General features: G+C 44.0%; 1 protein-coding gene across 17 annotated transcripts in view; it reads left to right on the top strand.

Moving 5' to 3' along the window:
- SASH1 (SAM and SH3 domain containing 1) overlaps positions 1-17,737 on the top strand; it is a 300,847-nt gene that overhangs the window by 257,776 nt on the left and 25,334 nt on the right. For 9 of the 17 annotated variants that reach the window (XM_070256422.1, XM_070256416.1, XM_070256421.1 and 6 more), the window contains 3 exons: positions 6,606-6,738; positions 11,708-12,543; positions 17,661-17,735. In XM_070256422.1, the coding sequence (XP_070112523.1) occupies positions 6,606-6,738; positions 11,708-12,543; positions 17,661-17,735 (1,044 nt within the window). Of the gene's footprint in view, positions 1-1,081; positions 1,826-5,591; positions 6,465-6,605; positions 6,739-11,707; positions 12,544-17,660; positions 17,736-17,737 lie in introns of those variants that run through there. The other 8 variants (XM_023632953.2, XM_070256426.1, XM_070256424.1 and 5 more) reach the window with 4 other exon arrangements.

Here is a 17,737-nt window from a genome sequence, read left to right as displayed (position 1 = left end):
ATTAACATAGGTCTTGTCTGAATTCCAGTTATTTGGGGCTTTCCTCTCCCTTTACCCCAATCTCATCCGGCCTTACGCATTTTCTGAGTTTTCATCAAGTAACAAGTTCAACCAAGGACTTCTACTTACTGTCTTGAGGAATTCTGAGCATAACGTCTCCTGCAATGTGGTTGTCAGTCTTGGGTGAGGAAAGTCCGTGTAGAGGTGGGGGGCACAGGAGCCAAGTCGTGAAGTCTCCCATTCTCCCTCTGCCATTTACTGTCCCTGAAATGAGGTCATACGTGTAAATAATTAACTCGGTGCCTGGGAATTGTGAGCATTTGATAAATATGGGTGTTGGAAGTACAATGTCCGGAAAGCATCTGCCCCAATGTGTGGCACATGTGGCCCTCAGATGGCAGCGGAGAAGGGAACGTACATGAAACCAGAGAGGGTGTCGGTGAATGGATTTGTGCAGTGGGAACTAGGCAGAATAGGGAAGGTGTGGCGAACCCTTGTGGAGAGAAATGACAGGAAATTCCATCAGGGGTGGGAGGAGACATTTCTGGGGTAGAAAATTGGAGGAAAAGGGGATTCCTGCAGTTCTCACTGAAGAGTGAGAGATGCCGCAGGGGCCCGGGGGCTCAGAACAGCACAAGAGCCGAGGGAAAGGCGCTGAGCTCTGGCGGTCTGTGGCACTGCCTGGGATCTCCGCTTGGTAAAAACGTGTGAATATGTGTGTGTGATGCCTACCAAGGGAGGGGCCCTTGTGTCATACATAAGGAAGGCCCGCATGATGAGAGAGGCCCCAGGGGTGGGCAGCTCACGCTGTGTGGTGGGAAGACATGGCTTACCCAGCTCAAGGAATTTAGCCCTGAAAATACAGACCTGACATGCCACCCATGACGTGGAAACTTCACATGGGTTTTCAGTCCTGTCTTGTTTGGAGAGTGTTCTGTTAAAGTAACAACCTGAGCCTGTTGCGCCCCAAACACCCCTGGGAAAATTAAATGATCATCTTGTGACCCAGTCCTTGTGCTCACAGTTCTAGAATGCAAGAGAACTCAGCTGCTCTGAAATGGTCGTTGAAACAATTGGCTAAGACCGTTTTAGAAGCGTCAATGAAGGGGAAACATCCTACATCGAGTCTAGTGGTTAAAATAGAAAAAGGAGCGGGGAGAGGGCAGAAAGTGACAATTCTAGGCGGAAACCAAAATCATAAGTTTTAATTCAGTAATTTCAAAAATAGCCATTGGAAGGTGTCTATTTTCAATCATGACTACTCCCTTCGGGGGGTGTTCGGAAGAATATCTGCGAAAGAGATCTTTTTTAAGTCCAGTCACTTGTGAGGGTTCGTCCTTGTCTCGGATTTGCTCAGATTCTCGCGTTCTTTTTTTCTTTCTCTGGAATTCCATAGACAGTAATTAAGGAACTGGAGGCCAGCGGGAGGTCAGGGAGCCTTCGTCAGTGAAAACAGGGATTGTTTGCCACGTACAACACTGCCTTTTTTCCTTGTGGTGAATAGGAGATTTGCTTAGAGCTGATGACTTATGCCTTTCTTACAAGTTATGCAGTTAGCAAGGAACTGGGGAGTCAGTCAGCCAGCAGAAAGCAGCTAATTGAATCCAGTGTCTTCACTTTTTTTTCTCCTTCGGATCTGAAGCTGTGCTGGTGGAGCCTGTCCGATCATGTAACTCCTAAGGAACATGTTCGAGGAGTGTCTAGTCCTCACTTTGAGATTACAGAGTTGACGGAACGAGAGTGAAGACGCTCGCAAAGTGGGGAGGGGGCGGGGGTTCCGGACGTGCTCAGAGTCGCCCCTTAGGCCTGCTAAATGCCGAAGCCGGTAAGTTCGCTGGGTGTGTTCAGCGTGAAAGGAAAAATGTGCTTTCTGTCACTTCAGGGAAAAGCTGTTCGGTGGCTGCTGGCTGTGATGCTTTGCTCTTTTCTGTTCAAATTCTTCTCGATTCATCCTTCTTCTCTTGTTTACTTCTCTATGTTGTAGTTGAGCGTTCTTTCCTAGCCCGCTCACCCAGTAATCAGGCAGAGCTTTTGGAGGCAGAGTGGGTATTATTTTGAGAATATGGTGGGAATGTGTGTGATTGAGTGTCCGTGGCTTGGAGCTCTGTTGTCAGTGGTGCAGCGTTCCGTGGGGAGGGCTTGACTTCAGACAGCACTGCACATTGCTTTTGAGAAACCTACGATTGATCCGCTTCTTTCTCTTAACTTCCAAAGCGGACCTAGGAAGTTGAAATGTCTATGTCTGATTTAGTACTGGGTTAACCAGAAACGGTTGTGTGAATTTCACCAGCGAACACATTTCCAATTTCAGAATACTTTTCAGAGATGCTCAAACCCCTTACAGTGTTACGTGCATGGCTCTGGGGGAGATAAAGGTGACTTGATCTGGCTGTTAATGGGGCCAGTGTGCTGGGTGTTGGGAGCTGGGGATGTAAGCTGAGTGAGCGTGTTTCCGCAGCGGGCACAGTTGTCATCCTGTGCTCAGCGTGGTCTCAGGCGGTCCCCCAAAGGGTTCTAGTTGCTCCTTGCAAGTCCAGTTTAAGCTTTATTACAGCTCATCCCTCCTGTGCCTGCACGACTGTGCCGGGCGGCTTTTGGAAAGCATTTGTTTCTAGCGCGTGATAGTTGCAAGAACTGTTTGTTACAGGGTCGAGTGAAGTATCTGTTACCGACCCGCCGTGACAGGCTTAAGTTCAACAGCGAGGGGATGCTTTTAGTTTGACCCAGCACACAAATTTTTGTATCTACAGATGCTATTAATTGCGTTCCTTTTTTCTGATTAGGCTTAATGTAGCTGCAGTATAAAAAATTCTCCATGTTGGCTCCGTGTCTTTCCTATTAGAACATTGCAGATGTGTCAAGGACACACATGTTCCAAAAGAAGCTGAGAAGGAAGGAGGCTCCACCCTCCTCTCGCACGCCAAACGGGCCCCGTAGGTTCCTCATTCAGCCGCTGGCAGCCGAATGGTGTCCTATCTCTTTAAAGCAGCTATAGTTTTGTGCCTTGGCTTGGTCAATTTGTTATGGTTTAAAACTGTGGAGCCAGCTGTCTGCAATCTGATGTAATGTTGCCATGGAAACCAGAAATGAAACACTTAAGCATTCACCACAGAATTACTACATATAGCATTAGCCAAAGTAATTAAAAGTTGAGCCATATGGGCTTTCTGGTGGAAAAATTTGCCATAGAGAGCCTGGAAATCAAATGTCTCTATTTACAATATTTTAAATCCACTTTTCCACATCCTTTGGTGGGATGAATTAATTGCCTTTTTCTACTAAAGGTTTAGAGATGGGGAGTTCTATACAGATTTTGTCACCTTCTCCTTTAGAAGATGATCGATTAAAGTTTATTTTAGTGCCCTGACCTGAGGCAGGCAGGACCGGGAGGGGCAGCGATACCATCTCATGTTGGAATGTGTGTAAATGTATACTGTTATTTTTTCACAGTAGTTTGTTTAAAACCTGTTTTATAATAGTTATGAGCCTATTTCTTGGAATCACTCATTCATTTTATATATATATATGCAGATTTCCTTCATCTTCTACAAAGTTCCTCCCGATGGCAAGATTTCTTTTAAATATATACAGTATTTTATTTTAACAATTAAAAATTATACATATTTTTTATTTAAAATATTTTTTAAAAATCCTCAAACTGCCATTTCTGACGTGTATTTTCTGAATAAAAATGCACAATATTTTATTTCCAGCATCTGGGAAGTGGCACATGCTTACTTTAAAAGGCGAAACATGAAATGAAGAATTTAAGCTTTACTCCCCGGTTTAAAAGAAATGCAGGCCTTTTACAGAGTCTTTATGTTAAAACAGATGGAGAAAATTTTTTGAAGGCAAATATTTCACAACTCTTTTTCCTCTGAACTCAGGAGGAAGTGGGAAGTCAACACCTCTCCATCGATAAAAAGCATCCTTGGGCCACATTGTTCAACTCCAGTGGCTTTTAGGCTGACCTAAGAGGACATTTTCTATTAAATACTTACATATATTTCTTGAATGACTGGTTTGTTTTACGTTTTTCTTCCTGTAAATTGTGCTGCATCTGTCTGGTCTCATGTCCAAAACATGATGCAAAGAAAGCTCTTGGTTGCCATGATTTGTGATTTATCAGTTGCAAACACCTCCAAAACCTTCGCTTTTCTTTTAGAAAAATAAAAATAACATTGGTTCAAAGTTCTAAAGAGCTCCTGTTTCTCAAAAATAGATGGAACATGTGAAAGCAATTAAATAAGTACCTGGAATATGTTATTTCTCAACACAGTGAATCCGGCCAGAGGAAAGTAGCTGGGCGGAGGGTTGGGGTGGTTACCTTTCAATCTGTTGTCCCGGTTTAACGATTGTGATTTCTTCTTGAAAAGTTCCTTCTAATGGTGCCTTTCCTACAAATGATTTGTGTCTTTGTGGACTCAAGATTTTTATGTTATTTGTTTGTATATCCCTTTTCTCTTTGTATTTCCCCCATTCCATGCACCCACACACGACGCACCCTGCCAACGGCAACCCCCAAGCTAGGGATGATGTTTATATACATCAGTGTTTTCATCCTGGAATGTAGCTTCCTGTATCTTCATTATAAACAACCTGGGCCTATTTCTTTTGCGCTTGACTTTCGAATTTTTTAATGTTGAGTGTTCTAGACGTTTTTTAGGTTTGTCCCATTGGTATGTACCGAGACTGTCTGTAGTGTGATGTTGATTCTTCTTCTGTTAGAATTGCTTGGCTTTTGAGATCCATCGAGAAGGCCGAATGTTGTTTAAATGTTTATGTGTAATTCCATGCTCTGTGGTTGGGTTCAGGTACCGATTACCCAGAACGAGGGTTAACCGAGTTCTTCTCATTCCTCTGGTTTACCACTCCGACCATCTCATCACACATCAACAATTCAACCAAGCAAAAATAAAACTCAAACCAGAGTATGTAGTAGTCGCTCTACTTATTTCATTGTAATTTGTTACATTTTAAGTTTTAGACCAAACACATTAAGTCCTCTGTCAGCATACAATTTATCCTCTTTCCCCCGTCTCCTGGGGGTCCAATTTCTGTTCTTCATTACCAGGTAACCAGTAGTCAACTTTAATTCTGAAATGTGTATGCAACATTCCCTCTAGGAATTTAGAGAAATTGGATATACTTTTCAGAAGGAAAGGCTGAGAAATACCCCTGTCCTAATGACTTGCCATTTATGGGTTATCATAATTATTCTTCAGCGGGTGAATGATTTGCTTATGGTCATGCAGGGAGGAAGTGCAATGGCTGCATGCTGGGGGCTCCAGGGTGAGGCCAGAGGCCAGGAAATGCGTTGCATTTATCCCTCACCTAGTGCCGTGGTGCCACAGAAATAATTCGTGGACTGGCACCATGCACCATTTTTATGCCTAAATAATTAATATAATCTCTACCTTGTTTCCTCTTGAACTGTTTTCTGCCAACTCTTGCTTGCCTCTTTTACTGTCTATGAAATTGGGATTCATGAGAGCATTTCTTGGGGGGAAGTCTCCATATTTAGAGTCAACGATGTGGTTTGTTTTTGTTTTGTGTTCCCGTTTGTGGCGTTTCTCTCCCTCCTCCTTCAGGGAACCAGGTTTGAGGAAATGGAGAGAAGGCTGTTGCCAGGATGTGCAGGATTAGCTGGAGTTGCTCACAGGCTGGGGAGTGCTGAGGCTGCGCACTCCGCCGGGCTCTGCACTCCCAAGATGCCCGAGCACCCGGCCCGTGCAGCACCCCCGTTTGCACATTTTGAACAGATAAAACAGAGGAAGCTGCATGTTGAATGTTGGAGCTGACTTGGAAGCGAAAGCCTCATTTTGTTCACAAGGAATGGATTGTTTCTCGCTTGGGTCACTGCTGCAGAGAAGTTTTTTTTCTCTCTCTCTGTAATGTTGGATACTTGAGGGAAAACAGCTGGGCTGAGCATACTTGAGTCGTTGCAAAACGAAATGGGATGCTGGGGAATATGGACTGCACTGTATGGCTGAAAAGGTCAGCTTTTTCCCTTGTCCCTCTTGGAGGAATGCAGGGTCTGTCCTCGCGTGCGCCTTGCGAGCTCTCGGAAAGAGCTGGGAGAGGCGGAAGGGATGGCTGAGATGTGGCAGACGCTCCTAACAAATGGGGTAGGAGGCGGCTTTTTGCATCTCTTCCCTTTTCCTGCCCTGCTGTTTTTGATTTTCGGGGAGGACTGGAACAAGTCAACAGAGTTTTGGTTTGGAGAAGTAGTTGATGACCACGTTAAACTGCAAGTCCTGATGGGCCCGACAGATGAGAGCCCGACCCAAACCACAGCGGAGTAACTGGAATAACAGGGCCAGCCTTGGACCGAGTCCTGCCGGAGTTCTCCCGAAAGAGGACGGGGAAGTAGTTGAGACAAATGCACCACATGCCCGGCAAGGGCAAGGGTGTGTGTTGTGTTGCCCAGGATCTGATTCGCCACTGATTTAGACCTTAACATGGTAGGTGGAGCTTCGTGAACCTGTTGGCGAGATTTGTTGGTGCCCCAAGTTCAGTTGGCAGTGAGGCTGGGCTGCACCCGCCTGCAAGAGCCAAGCTCTGGAGCAATTATCTGATTAACTTTTCCTTTGTTTCTTTGCCAGTCAAGAGAACAATCAGATGATGAAACCGAGGAGTCGGTGAAGTTTAAGAGGTTACACAAGCTGGTAAACTCCACTCGCAGAGTGAGAAAGAAACTCATCAGGGTGGAAGAAATGAAAAAGCCCAGCACTGAAGGTAAAAAAGCAAACTCCACTCTGGTTGTTCCAAAGTAAAGCATTGGGGGTCCATTTGTCAGTGGAAAAAGATTATGATTTCAAATGGGGAAATAGATTGAGTTCTAGCTGGGCTGGCAGAGAGAGAATTGGGGCTGCATGCTAGCCGGGTAACGCTCAGCACGTGATGGAATGAAGGATCCTGGGATCCAGCATTACAGGGGCTTAGGAACTTAAATATTACAAAGATGGGGGATGACTAGTAGTATGTGACAATAAATCTTCTCAGGGTGTGGTACAGCTTTCATTTTGAGCTTATACCATTTCATACAAACTCTTATTATAACTTCCTCTCAGTGTATGCCTCTGCCCCGAAAAGGACAATGGTTTCAGCCCAGTGAATATAGTCCAAATTTGATATACATCCACTTTAAACAAAGAGCTAAGAGTGGAGGCACTTAACATCCATTTGGATCTCTAATATCCTTTTGGATCATCCTTTTGGATGATGTGTTCTTCTTATAAACAGTCTCAAGTCTCAATTCAAATGGGACTTTAAGGACCTTCCATTCTGAGTGGATCTTTGAGGCCTGTATTGCTGCTAAGCCACTTGTCAGATGAAGCAATCATGTGAAAAGGGACATGAACTTAGATTTCTTGCACTGAATAGTTTACCATTGAAGTAATTATGACAGTTCAAGTCTCCACCCTGTTCATCTTTCTTACTGTTTGTAATGTGCATTCGCAGCATCCTGTAAAATTCTCCCAAAAAGAGAAAATAAAAGAATAAGATTTCCTGTTTGGCAATCAATGAGTGAATTGGAAAAAATACTGGAAAGAATATGTCTTTTTTTTTTTTTAAGAAAGCATATTACTTGTTAAAATGTCATATGTACATTGTGAGAAATTTGAAGATTTTAACATGTAGAGTGAAAAATTATCATTGTGGAGGCTTTTTTGCCGTGTGTAAATCAAGCCTTGGAGGGAACTGAATTTCCCCTTCTTTGCATAGATAAGGGTTTCCTGTTGTTACTGTTGCTGTTTTTTTTTTTTATTTTTGTTTGTTATAATCATGTATCAGTTTAAATTCCCTAGAAGAATATTGAAGGTGAGGAGGTTATTGTGAGAGAGCAGAGATTAAAAGAGAAAAGAAAAGAGGGGAGAGAGAGAGAGACAGAGAGATCTGCTTTATAGCCAGTGTCATCAACTTAGAGTGTGTTTAATCCCAGGGTTCCATTTGGGTGTCCTTCTGCCTGGTAACTCTGTCTTTGGTTGGATGTGATCTGGTTTTACATTTGGATGTTTAACACCTGCCTGTCAGTCCTGGTCTTCCCAGTACAGAATGTAGCCTGGTTTCCTCTCATCGTGTCAGCTCTTGCTGAAATCACACACACGGTGTGAGTGGATAATATTAACGAGAACCATATGGAATTGCCATCATTCAGCCTTGGGGGCACCACATTTTAAAGCAAACCTCATGCACACTTCCCAAAATTAAATCTCAAATATCGTGAATAGATGGTGGGTCTTGTCCATAAACCAGATAAAATGGGTGAAGTACCTAGTACTGGTTCTGCCACCCGGGAGTCCCTTCATATGTGACAGTCATGTGTGTTGAGACAGCCTTTCCACTAGAAGAACATTTGCAAAATACAGAAATATTCAAATTCGCTTATTTATGTCAGAATAAATCAATTCAATGATCTATGAGAGACATAGTTGAAAAAAAGGAAAAATATACGAAAAGAGGTAGTTCTAGGGTAAAAAGTAATGACTCCATGGACTTCTAGCTCTGAACTGTAATTCAGCTGGGGAGGAGTCAGGTTTCACAGATGGAAGATGGATTGGTGAACTGAGGTCCAAGTTACACCCCTAGTGTCTGACGACTTGTGGGGCTGGGGTGCCACTGACCGGGCCTGTCGATGTCACCGGAAGAGGCTCAAGGAGGGTGCGTGCAGCTCAGGGCATCCACTCGGGCTGCCCCCCAACACCTGCTAGTCTAGAACTGCCTCCAGCCCCCACAGAATAGAATTCTCTGAGCTTCCTCACTGGCAAAAGAACTGGTACCTAGCCACCTGGGTCCCTGCTTCTGCAGAGCAGGAAGATTCATCCTCCCAGTAACCCCTTTCCTCTGCCCCCGAACCTTCAAGGATTCCATCCTTTAGACGTGCATGCCTGTGCCTGTACTCGGTTGTCTGAATATTTACTGAGAGCCTCCTGTGTGCCAGGCACTGTCGTAAACACTTTAGATTTTGTTTCTTTTAATATGTCATCCTCAGAATAGCCACTAGAGGCAGGCGTTAATACCATCCTCATTCCACAAATGAGCACACTAAGACACCAACAGGTGAAATAATTTACTCAAGAGCACCGAGCCAGCCGGCACAAGTTCCAGAATTAAGTCTGGGCAGCTTGACTTCTCTGCATCCTGGGTCTTCACACTGCCCCCGCCCCCTCCCCTCGTTGTTCCAGCACATCTGTAACCCGATAATGAATCATTGGCTTTTGTACAGTGCTTTTCAGCTTATAAGTTACCTTCACATACCTCTCTTCATTTAATTTTATTCCCTCAATAGCCTGGTAGTAGGTCTTACTAAGACAGGTAGGCATTATTGCAGGTGAGGAAACAGACTCAGAGAGATGAAGTAATTAAAGTTGTGGAGATGGTGAGTGGCCGAGCCAGGGGGCTGGAATCTAGAGCATAAATCTGTGTTCTTGGCAAGAAGTCATCCCATATCCTACCCCCTCCTCCCGTCGAAATCCGCTTTCCTTTTGTATTCCGATCTCAGCTGAATAAGATAGATAAAGGCCACTGGGTGAAGCAGGTTACTCCAAATGATGATGGAGTGAGCCCATCTTGATTGTCATTCTCCCCATAGGACAACTGTACTTTCAAGTTGGAGGAGAATGGGAGAAGTAATGCTCTAAACCCAAGAAATCAAGTGAAGGCTGAGATTTCAGGCCTTGGGTCAGGCCCAGACAGAGGAGTCTATACCGCATGAGGCCGGCCCTCAGCACAGGCTAATGCGGCCACTTTGGAAGCATTTGCCCCATTTCCTGCAACTCCCTACCAGATGCTGACTTTCCAGAACCAGGAAGTGGAGCTGCATAATGTCCTGGACATGTGTGCACCAGCTGGTTCCAAACTCATGTGACACGGAAGTGTCGGAATCTCTGATGACAGTCATAAATACGGAGTTCAGAAAATTTCTAGACCACTGCCGAGTGACAGGTCTTTAAGATATCCAGTCGCCCCCAGCTGACTTCCCCAAAGCCCCTTAGGACTGTGGGTAGATAAGGCCTTTGCACACCCTTGTGGACACGTGGGCTAAATGTGAAGCCATGACCTGTGATTGGACGACTTTTATAGAGAAGTCCGCTGTTGGACTGCCTCTGCCACCAGGCTGTGCCTCTCGTCGTGGCCCCATTATTCTTTCTGGAAGTGGAGGGTACACTGCATCCAGAAGAGGTTGCCATTTTTACTTCCAACAACATAAGGACCCTTGGCCTCTACACCTTATTAGTCAGGTGTCCTGAGGAAGGAGCGAGAAACTTCCATGCTAATCACACACTGCCTCTGATCTGGTGAATTGCTGTCGGAGCCCTAGACCCTGCTTTGAAACTCTCCTGAAGAACCGGGGAATAATTCTTGAGCAAATATATTTGTGCTGCAGATTATGGAAAACTTGAGACTGGACCTGGTTCTGAATCCGCCTCCCCACTGCCCTCTCCTCGACATCAGAGTCAATCTTGGGTTGTAGTTAATAGCAGAGGTTCTTTTTTCCTTTAAATTTGTAGCTGTCATTCCCATGAGTTGGGAAAGTAAGAAACTTCTGGAACTTTAAAGGGCTCCTACCAATCTGCTCACCTTTCTCCCTCTATCCTTCCCTTTATCTCTGACATTCAGCCACGCACTGGCACCCTTGTCCCAGCTGGTATATTTAGTGCCATCCCTCTGTTCCAAGGAACTTTGTATTTTTTCCTCTTCACAGTTAAGCGGGTGGAAAGCTGCGAAGCTCACAAATTTCCTTATAATTAGAGGGACACAGCCAGTTAGGATCACTACACCCACAGTTTGACCTACTTCTTTCCGCACATCTGTTCACATAACACATGCAGGAAAGAACTCGGTTTTCCTGCCAGCGAGGCCATAGCTTTCCACTGGGCTCTGGCGGGCGTGGCTCGATACCTGGCTCCAGCAAAGGCTTCGAGAGCTGGGTCCTTGCGACGAAGTGGGACGCTTTCTGGGGCTACCTACGTGTTCAGGCCCTTAAATGCCCCTGCTGCTTCTTAGCAGGGCCTGAGTTGATGGGATGTCTGGCTGGGATCACCCAGTTCCCTAACTTTTTGTGTTTGGCCTGTCAACGGGGGACCGTTTGTCCGTGGCATTTGCAAGCTACAACTCTTTATGGTGTTTCTGCACCCAGACTGCCTTGGTGATTTAATTACTTAAATGGCACAGGTACCAATAAAAAAACCCACCGTCAGCCACATGACATTCATCAAACTCTGACTCTAAAAAGCCCCCCAGACTCAATAGAGGGCCTTTTGGAAGGGGAAAAATCCTGCTTGCTAGCTTCTGAGGATTGCACCGACAAACTGGGAAGGACCATTATCATTAGATGCTAAGGAATATCGTGATAATGACTGGCTTCAATGTTGCAAATGGCATTTTTAATAGGTCTGTTAAAGTGTTTGGTCTACAAAGATACTTAAAGGAGAGGAAAACACATCCGAAACCTTTTAACATTAAGCTTGTGTGAAACCATGCATTTGCACAGTTTGATTATTTTCTTTTGTATATGCATTTATTTCAGTGGGAGCTGGGTTTATGAAGAGAGTAAGTGGTATGGGGCTGGGGGACATCACTGTGGTTTCTGCGTGGGCTGGCTTATTTTTGGCGGGGTGGGGGGCGTAAAGAAGGTCTGTGAGAGAATTCAAGGGTAAATGTGCAGGAGACCGTGAACGTGTCTGTGTTGATTCCCCTCCAGGCGGGGAGGAACATGTGTTTGAGAACGCCCCGGTCGTGGATGAAAGGTCTGCCCTTTACTCTGGAGTGCACAAGAAGCCATTTTTCTTTGATGGCTCTGCTGAGAAACCCCCGGAAGATGATTCAGACTCGCTCACCACTTCCCCATCATCTAGCAGCCTGGATACCTGGGGAGCTGGCCGGAAGTTGGTCAAAACCTTCAGCAAAGGAGAGAGTCGGGGCCTGATTAAGCCCCCCAAGAAGATGGGGACGTTCTTCTCTTATCCAGAAGAAGAAAAGGCCCAGAAGGTTTCCCGCTCGCTCACGGAGGGGGAGATGAAGAAGAGTCTCGGGTCCCTGAGCCACGGGGTAAGTACAGATGGTGTTTGCTTCTGTGACACCCACCGTCGTAGGCACCACCTGCTAGTGTCTCTGGAGGAGCTTCAGAGTGTCCGGAAGCAAATCCGCTTGAAGAAAACGGATCCTAATTATTCGTGTTCCCGAGCTTTTCTCTGCCAGCGTCCCTCCAGAAAAGGAGTTAACAGCACGACCTGTGACCTGCAGCTGCTCCGGCAGAAACCCAAAGGGGGCGGGAGCTGCAGCATCCCCAGCAGGAGGGTGCGCGGGCGCCCCTCGGTCAGCGAGTTCAATATCACTTACGTGGTGGAGCGGAGCCTGTACAGCCACCTGAACCTGACCCAGCTAGTGCGTCCTGCCTCAGACAGGACCCTGAGCAGGGCTGAGAAACAGGACCTGAGGCGTTGCTTGCTGGAGGAGGATGAGGAGGCAAAGAGGAAGTGGGCCGCCGCGGTCGACCGCTGTACTAAAAGGGTGCTCTTAAGAATCCACCAGAAGTCTGTGAGTCCCAGAGATGGTCACGAGGACAGCCTTGTCATTTCTGTGAGGTGCAGTCAAGTGTATGGCCTTTCTTCCATGGAGCCTCGCATCCTCCTCCTCTTCTGCTCATAACTTCATACCTTCAGGGTCCATTCCACCATCACCTCGAATTTCTAACTCTCCTTTCATGTAGTGATGGCTTTTCCTTCTTTCCCGTTTGTCCTCTTGCCAGTTGAAGCTGTTTGATTTTTAATTAAAACTACACTTTGAGGCTGATCCAGAGAAGGGCTGTTCAGGATTTGACCTCCTTCTGGGAGTGGCTGCCCTGATCCTCAGCATCCCGTTGTCGCTTGACCTCAGAGAAGCTGATTCAAAACAGAAGGATGTTTCGCCCCTAAAAGAGATGCTTATTCTTTCACTTAATTAAAACAATAGGAACTTGCTCACAGAAAGATTGCCGTCATCATAATCACCGATTTGGTGATTTGAGAAAACATTGTAATGTATATTTCTTTTATTACTGGGGGCACACGGGAATTTCTTGAATCTAAAAGGGAAAAAAAAACCTAGGGAAAACATCTCTTGTTTTACTTAAATACATTGGATGTTCTTATCTTTTTAAACAAAGGGATCAACATTTAAAAATGTTTTCCACTGCCCCATAGATTCTTCTATACATAGCAAGGAATAAAGTACTTACTTTCAAATAAAGAAATGTTTTTCGATTTTATTATTGAATTATTAGAGGCCTCGTAAAATTTGTTTTCAGGCCATGATTTATATTGAACTTGAGAATGTAGGTATTTTCCCTCTGAAATTCCCACCCAACTTTTGGCTTGTACAGTAGCCCATATAACATGGCGCCGAGCGAGGAGGCTCTGTGGGCTTGCTGGCCCTGCTGTGCCCTGCGTAAACCCCTCCGGACTGCTGGCTGTGTCTCCTTGTGAAGATCTGAAGCAGTAGACTGCACTGCAGCCCATGGTGGGGCGTTTTCCCAGAGTCCTTCAGCTTCACGAGTAAGATGTTCTTCCCCAGACAATTACTGTAATTTAAATTCATTCAGTCAAGTTCTGCTTTTGTGGAAATGGACACTGGTTGATCAATGTCATCCTTAAAATGACTTTCTTTGTTCTGAAAGGATCATTAGGGTCATCTTAGCCCTGAGGTTTTCCAAATATTCCCACATGTACTGACTTTCTTGCTAGGTCTTATTTTCCTTCTTTTCACCTTCATGTAAATCTTGCAACACTTTTAATACTATTACTAACAACTTTCCTTCTGCTTCTTTCTACATCATGGCAACAGTTTTGATTGGGTTATGTTTTTGTTATAAAATAGCAGAATTCTCTTTCTCACTGATTCAGTTCTGACCCCCAGGTCTTTTGTAAAATATCTGTGGCTAAGCAATCTTGGTATAATTTTATTCATTTATTTATTTGTTTAATGCTGAGGAAGATTTGGCCCTGAGCTAACATCTGTTGCCAATCTTCCTCTATTTTTTGTATGTGAGCTGCCATCAGAGCATGGCCACTGATGCATGAGTGGTGTAGGTCCGCTCCAGGAACCGAACCCAGGCCACCGAAGCGGAGTGTGCCGAACTTAACCACCAGGCCACTGGGGCTGGCCCAGGATAGTTTATTTTTTGCCTTCAAAAGTGTTCTGCCCAGTTCACTGCCTCTATACCTTTTGACATGACCTCGATAGAGCAGATCTGTCTCTTCTCTGTTCACTGATGCCTCATCTCCAGGAGTTTAAACGATATAATACTGAGCCTTTTTTTAAATTGAGGCCCTTGAGTTGCTCCTGTGCCCCTCATATTATTTATTGCCAGATTAATAATGTAACTTCATCAGGACTTTCTCTTTAGAAGTTATTTTTCTAAGTTCTGTGCTATTTACTAACATTATGGGCCAGTGATAAATTCTTCATTAACACTGAGTGTGGACATCTAGGCAAGCTTGTTCAAGGACCAATCTGTTTTTCCCCCAGAAATGGTGGCGATATATAATCTTCAAGTATCAGCCTGAGGCTGGATATTTTTAAGATACTCTGAGCTTGCGGTAGTTTGGACAGTTTTAATACATGCTGAAATATACGTTCAGTGCTAAACTAGAAATTTCACAGACTTTTTATTGTAAGTATAATTGTACAATCAGGAAAATAAAATTTAATTTTCTAATTATTTAGAGAACGTAAGGGTAGATGAGTGTTTTAACAACAGAAAGAGCTTGTTTTTTCTTTTTTTTTTAAAGAAATTAAGATAATTTCTTTGCTTGGTTTACTTTAAAAGTGCCTTCCATTCTTCTTATCATGTATCTCCTTCATTTTATCTAAAAGTGCACAGTTTCCTTTAATCTTAAATCTTGATCTTTTTGTCTTTCAAAAAGTGCCATATTTGCTTGATGAAACCTCAGGGAAATGATAATGCTTTGTGCTCACTGGAAATGGTCATTTGTCTTGCTTTTCATTTGGTCATTCAGTTTTTGTTTGGGGGAGCAGACATGCATGACATTTTGGGATTTTGTCTATTTTTAAAATTCAACTCCCCCCAAAACATGTTTTCAACTGCATGACCATTCCATTGACTGGCTCTCCTCATCCACAAGCATCTATCTAAAATCTTCTTTTAATTCTCTGTACAGGAGATGTATGAACCTAAAAAATCCTCATTTGGGCTTCATTTCTGTAGACCACCAAAGTCAAGGATGGATTTGCTTTCTTTCACTATTCCCTTACAGTCTGTTTTCTCTGTTGAAGGCACGCTACTTCAAGAAGTACTTGTATTAAAGAAAAAGTTGGGGATGAGTTCAAGCAATATTTATTGTTAGATGCTTTGTCCCTCCTCCACTGGTAAAGAAGAACCCAGGTCCAGGTAGCATATCACTGGGAGAGTTTTTAGTTGCTAGTTAAGAAAACCGGTTCACTCTTTAAGCTTTTTATTTTACGAATAAATGAATACAGCAGGCATCTGAAGACATAAATGAGCTTCTAATTTATTGCAGTTATAGTTTCCACATAAATTCTTTGTCAGTTCTTTCATATGCATGAGAAATAACGTGCTAAGCTCCAGTGTTGCAGTTGTGCTGGAATTTAAAGCAGGGAAATGCAAAGCGATAAAATGATGAGGCATCTGGGCACCATACTGTGTCTGTGAAGCCCTGAGTCACAGGAAAGGAACTGGAGGCAAATCTCTGCGAAAATGAGAAAATCTATTTGGCCTTAGCTGGAAAGGGAAAGTCAGTGTTAAAAGAGATGGTTGTGACATTGCCTGCCAGGTTAGGGGGTTTGATGGGTGTTTTTGCATAAAGAGGCCTTTCTCTTTCTATAAAACAGGTGTAGGTCTACTGAAGTTGACTGTAAGGGAAATCAGATTGCCCATTGATATTTAATGAAAAATTAGAGTAATGTACACTGGAAATCATGTCCATAGTAGATTATTTAAAACAGCAATAGCAGCTTTGGTGACGGAGAAAAACAGTTGTGTGACATCCTGAATGCTGGTTATCTCGAAATGCTTCCTGTAATACTTCTGCATCCTCCTGGCCTTCCCTCTGCCACACCTGCCAGCTCCACTTTTTGGCCCATTCCTGGGATGCTCTCATTTTACAGTTGTAGCACCCAGAATGTAAGGCCCAGAACTAAGCTCCAGTCTTTCATTTACAAATTCGGAATGTTGATTAAGCTTAAACTTCAGTCTTAAAATTGTCAGGACAAGCTACTGAATTCTCAGTGTAGCCCAAATGAAAAGCAATGGAAGAAACCAATATGCATGGAGTGTCTGCTTGATGCCAGGCAGCGTGCTAGAAGTCTTCAAATACGTGATATAGATAGTGTTTTACCAGATAAAGAAACCGAAACTCAGAAAGTTTAAATACTTGACCTCTGGTCACACAGCAGGGAAGTGGGCAGAACCAGGACAATCTGTGTGGTTCCAGAAACCTAGGCATTTTCCTTCCTGAATATTCCTACTTTCTCAATTCAGTTAATTATTATATACAAGGTATATTTATTTTAAATAAGCAATGTTTATGGTATTCATTGTGCTTCTCTGTTCATTTCTTCCACTTAATAGCCACTAACTAGAGTTCGCTGAGAAACAGGTCATATAAAATATCGGAACTCAAACCTGCTATTCATCTTTTATTACTAATTGCTTAAAAAGATAATCAGTTGTAACAAAAATAACGTGCTTTGAGTATCTCTTTTTCCTTCCAGATTTTTTTGGGGGGGGAGGGCGGTGGTGGTCGTTGAGTACTTTTGGCTAGAAAAACAACAGAGAATTCAAACCAAGTTCTGAAATATAAAATCGCTGAAGTAGAAGCAATTCCATAAAGTTTGAAAGCAACTGACAAGACAGTAAAGTCTTCATTTTTGACAGCATCCGTGTTTTTCCTACCGAAATTCACGAATATGGTCAAAGACAGTCACTGAATCAACCTTTTTTTTTCTGGGCAGATGTGGTGTCTGCACTTCATACACTCTGAGAAAAAAGTCGTAATTAATTAAGTTGGGCAGTTAGATGGGAAAGTTATCAGCATTTTTGACTAGGTCAGAGAAGCAATGAGTGAGTAATCCTCTTGGCCTGATTGGACTACTGTCAACATAACCTTTTCCCCCTTCTCAGAGATTTAAAATTAAACGAAACGAGTCCATCAGAGACGCCTGCTGTCAGTGGCAGAGCTGTGCATAGGCTCACAGACCTGGGTCCACAGGACCCCTCTGAGCACAGGACCCCCTAATACATAGTCCCGCATCATCACATTGTATGCAGCTGATGTTAGGGGGCCTGGAGGGGAAATTCTGTTGCTAAGAGACAGGGAAATTTACAGCACTTCACACGTGGACTTTTTGTAGTGTTGAATTTTTTTTTTAACCAGTTGGATTTTACACATTAAGGAGATTCTGGACGTCTGATGTAGGCGCAGTCCCAGTGGCCTGTGGAAGGGCAAAATGAGTCAAGTTTCCCTAAAACATGAGTCATGTATTTTTTTCCTCATCATTTCTCGTTTCCTCCATTCATCCTGTAACACATTTGTGATTCGGTGATGTCCTGCAAACGGGCAGTGTGTTGGGCTGGTGCGCTGCGGGCTGACGGAAGCCTAACTGGGTTATTCCTGCCCTGCCCTCTCCTTCCACAGAGAACCTGCAGTTTTGGAGGGTTTGACCTGACGAATCGTTCTCTGCACATTGGCAGCAATAATTCTGACCCAATGGT

Source organism: Equus caballus, chromosome 31 (genome assembly GCF_041296265.1).
Source record: "Equus caballus isolate H_3958 breed thoroughbred chromosome 31, TB-T2T, whole genome shotgun sequence".
Taxonomy (NCBI): Eukaryota; Metazoa; Chordata; class Mammalia; order Perissodactyla; family Equidae; genus Equus; species Equus caballus.
Note: the sequence above shows the minus strand (reverse complement) of the source record. Positions and strands in the feature narration are given on the sequence as shown.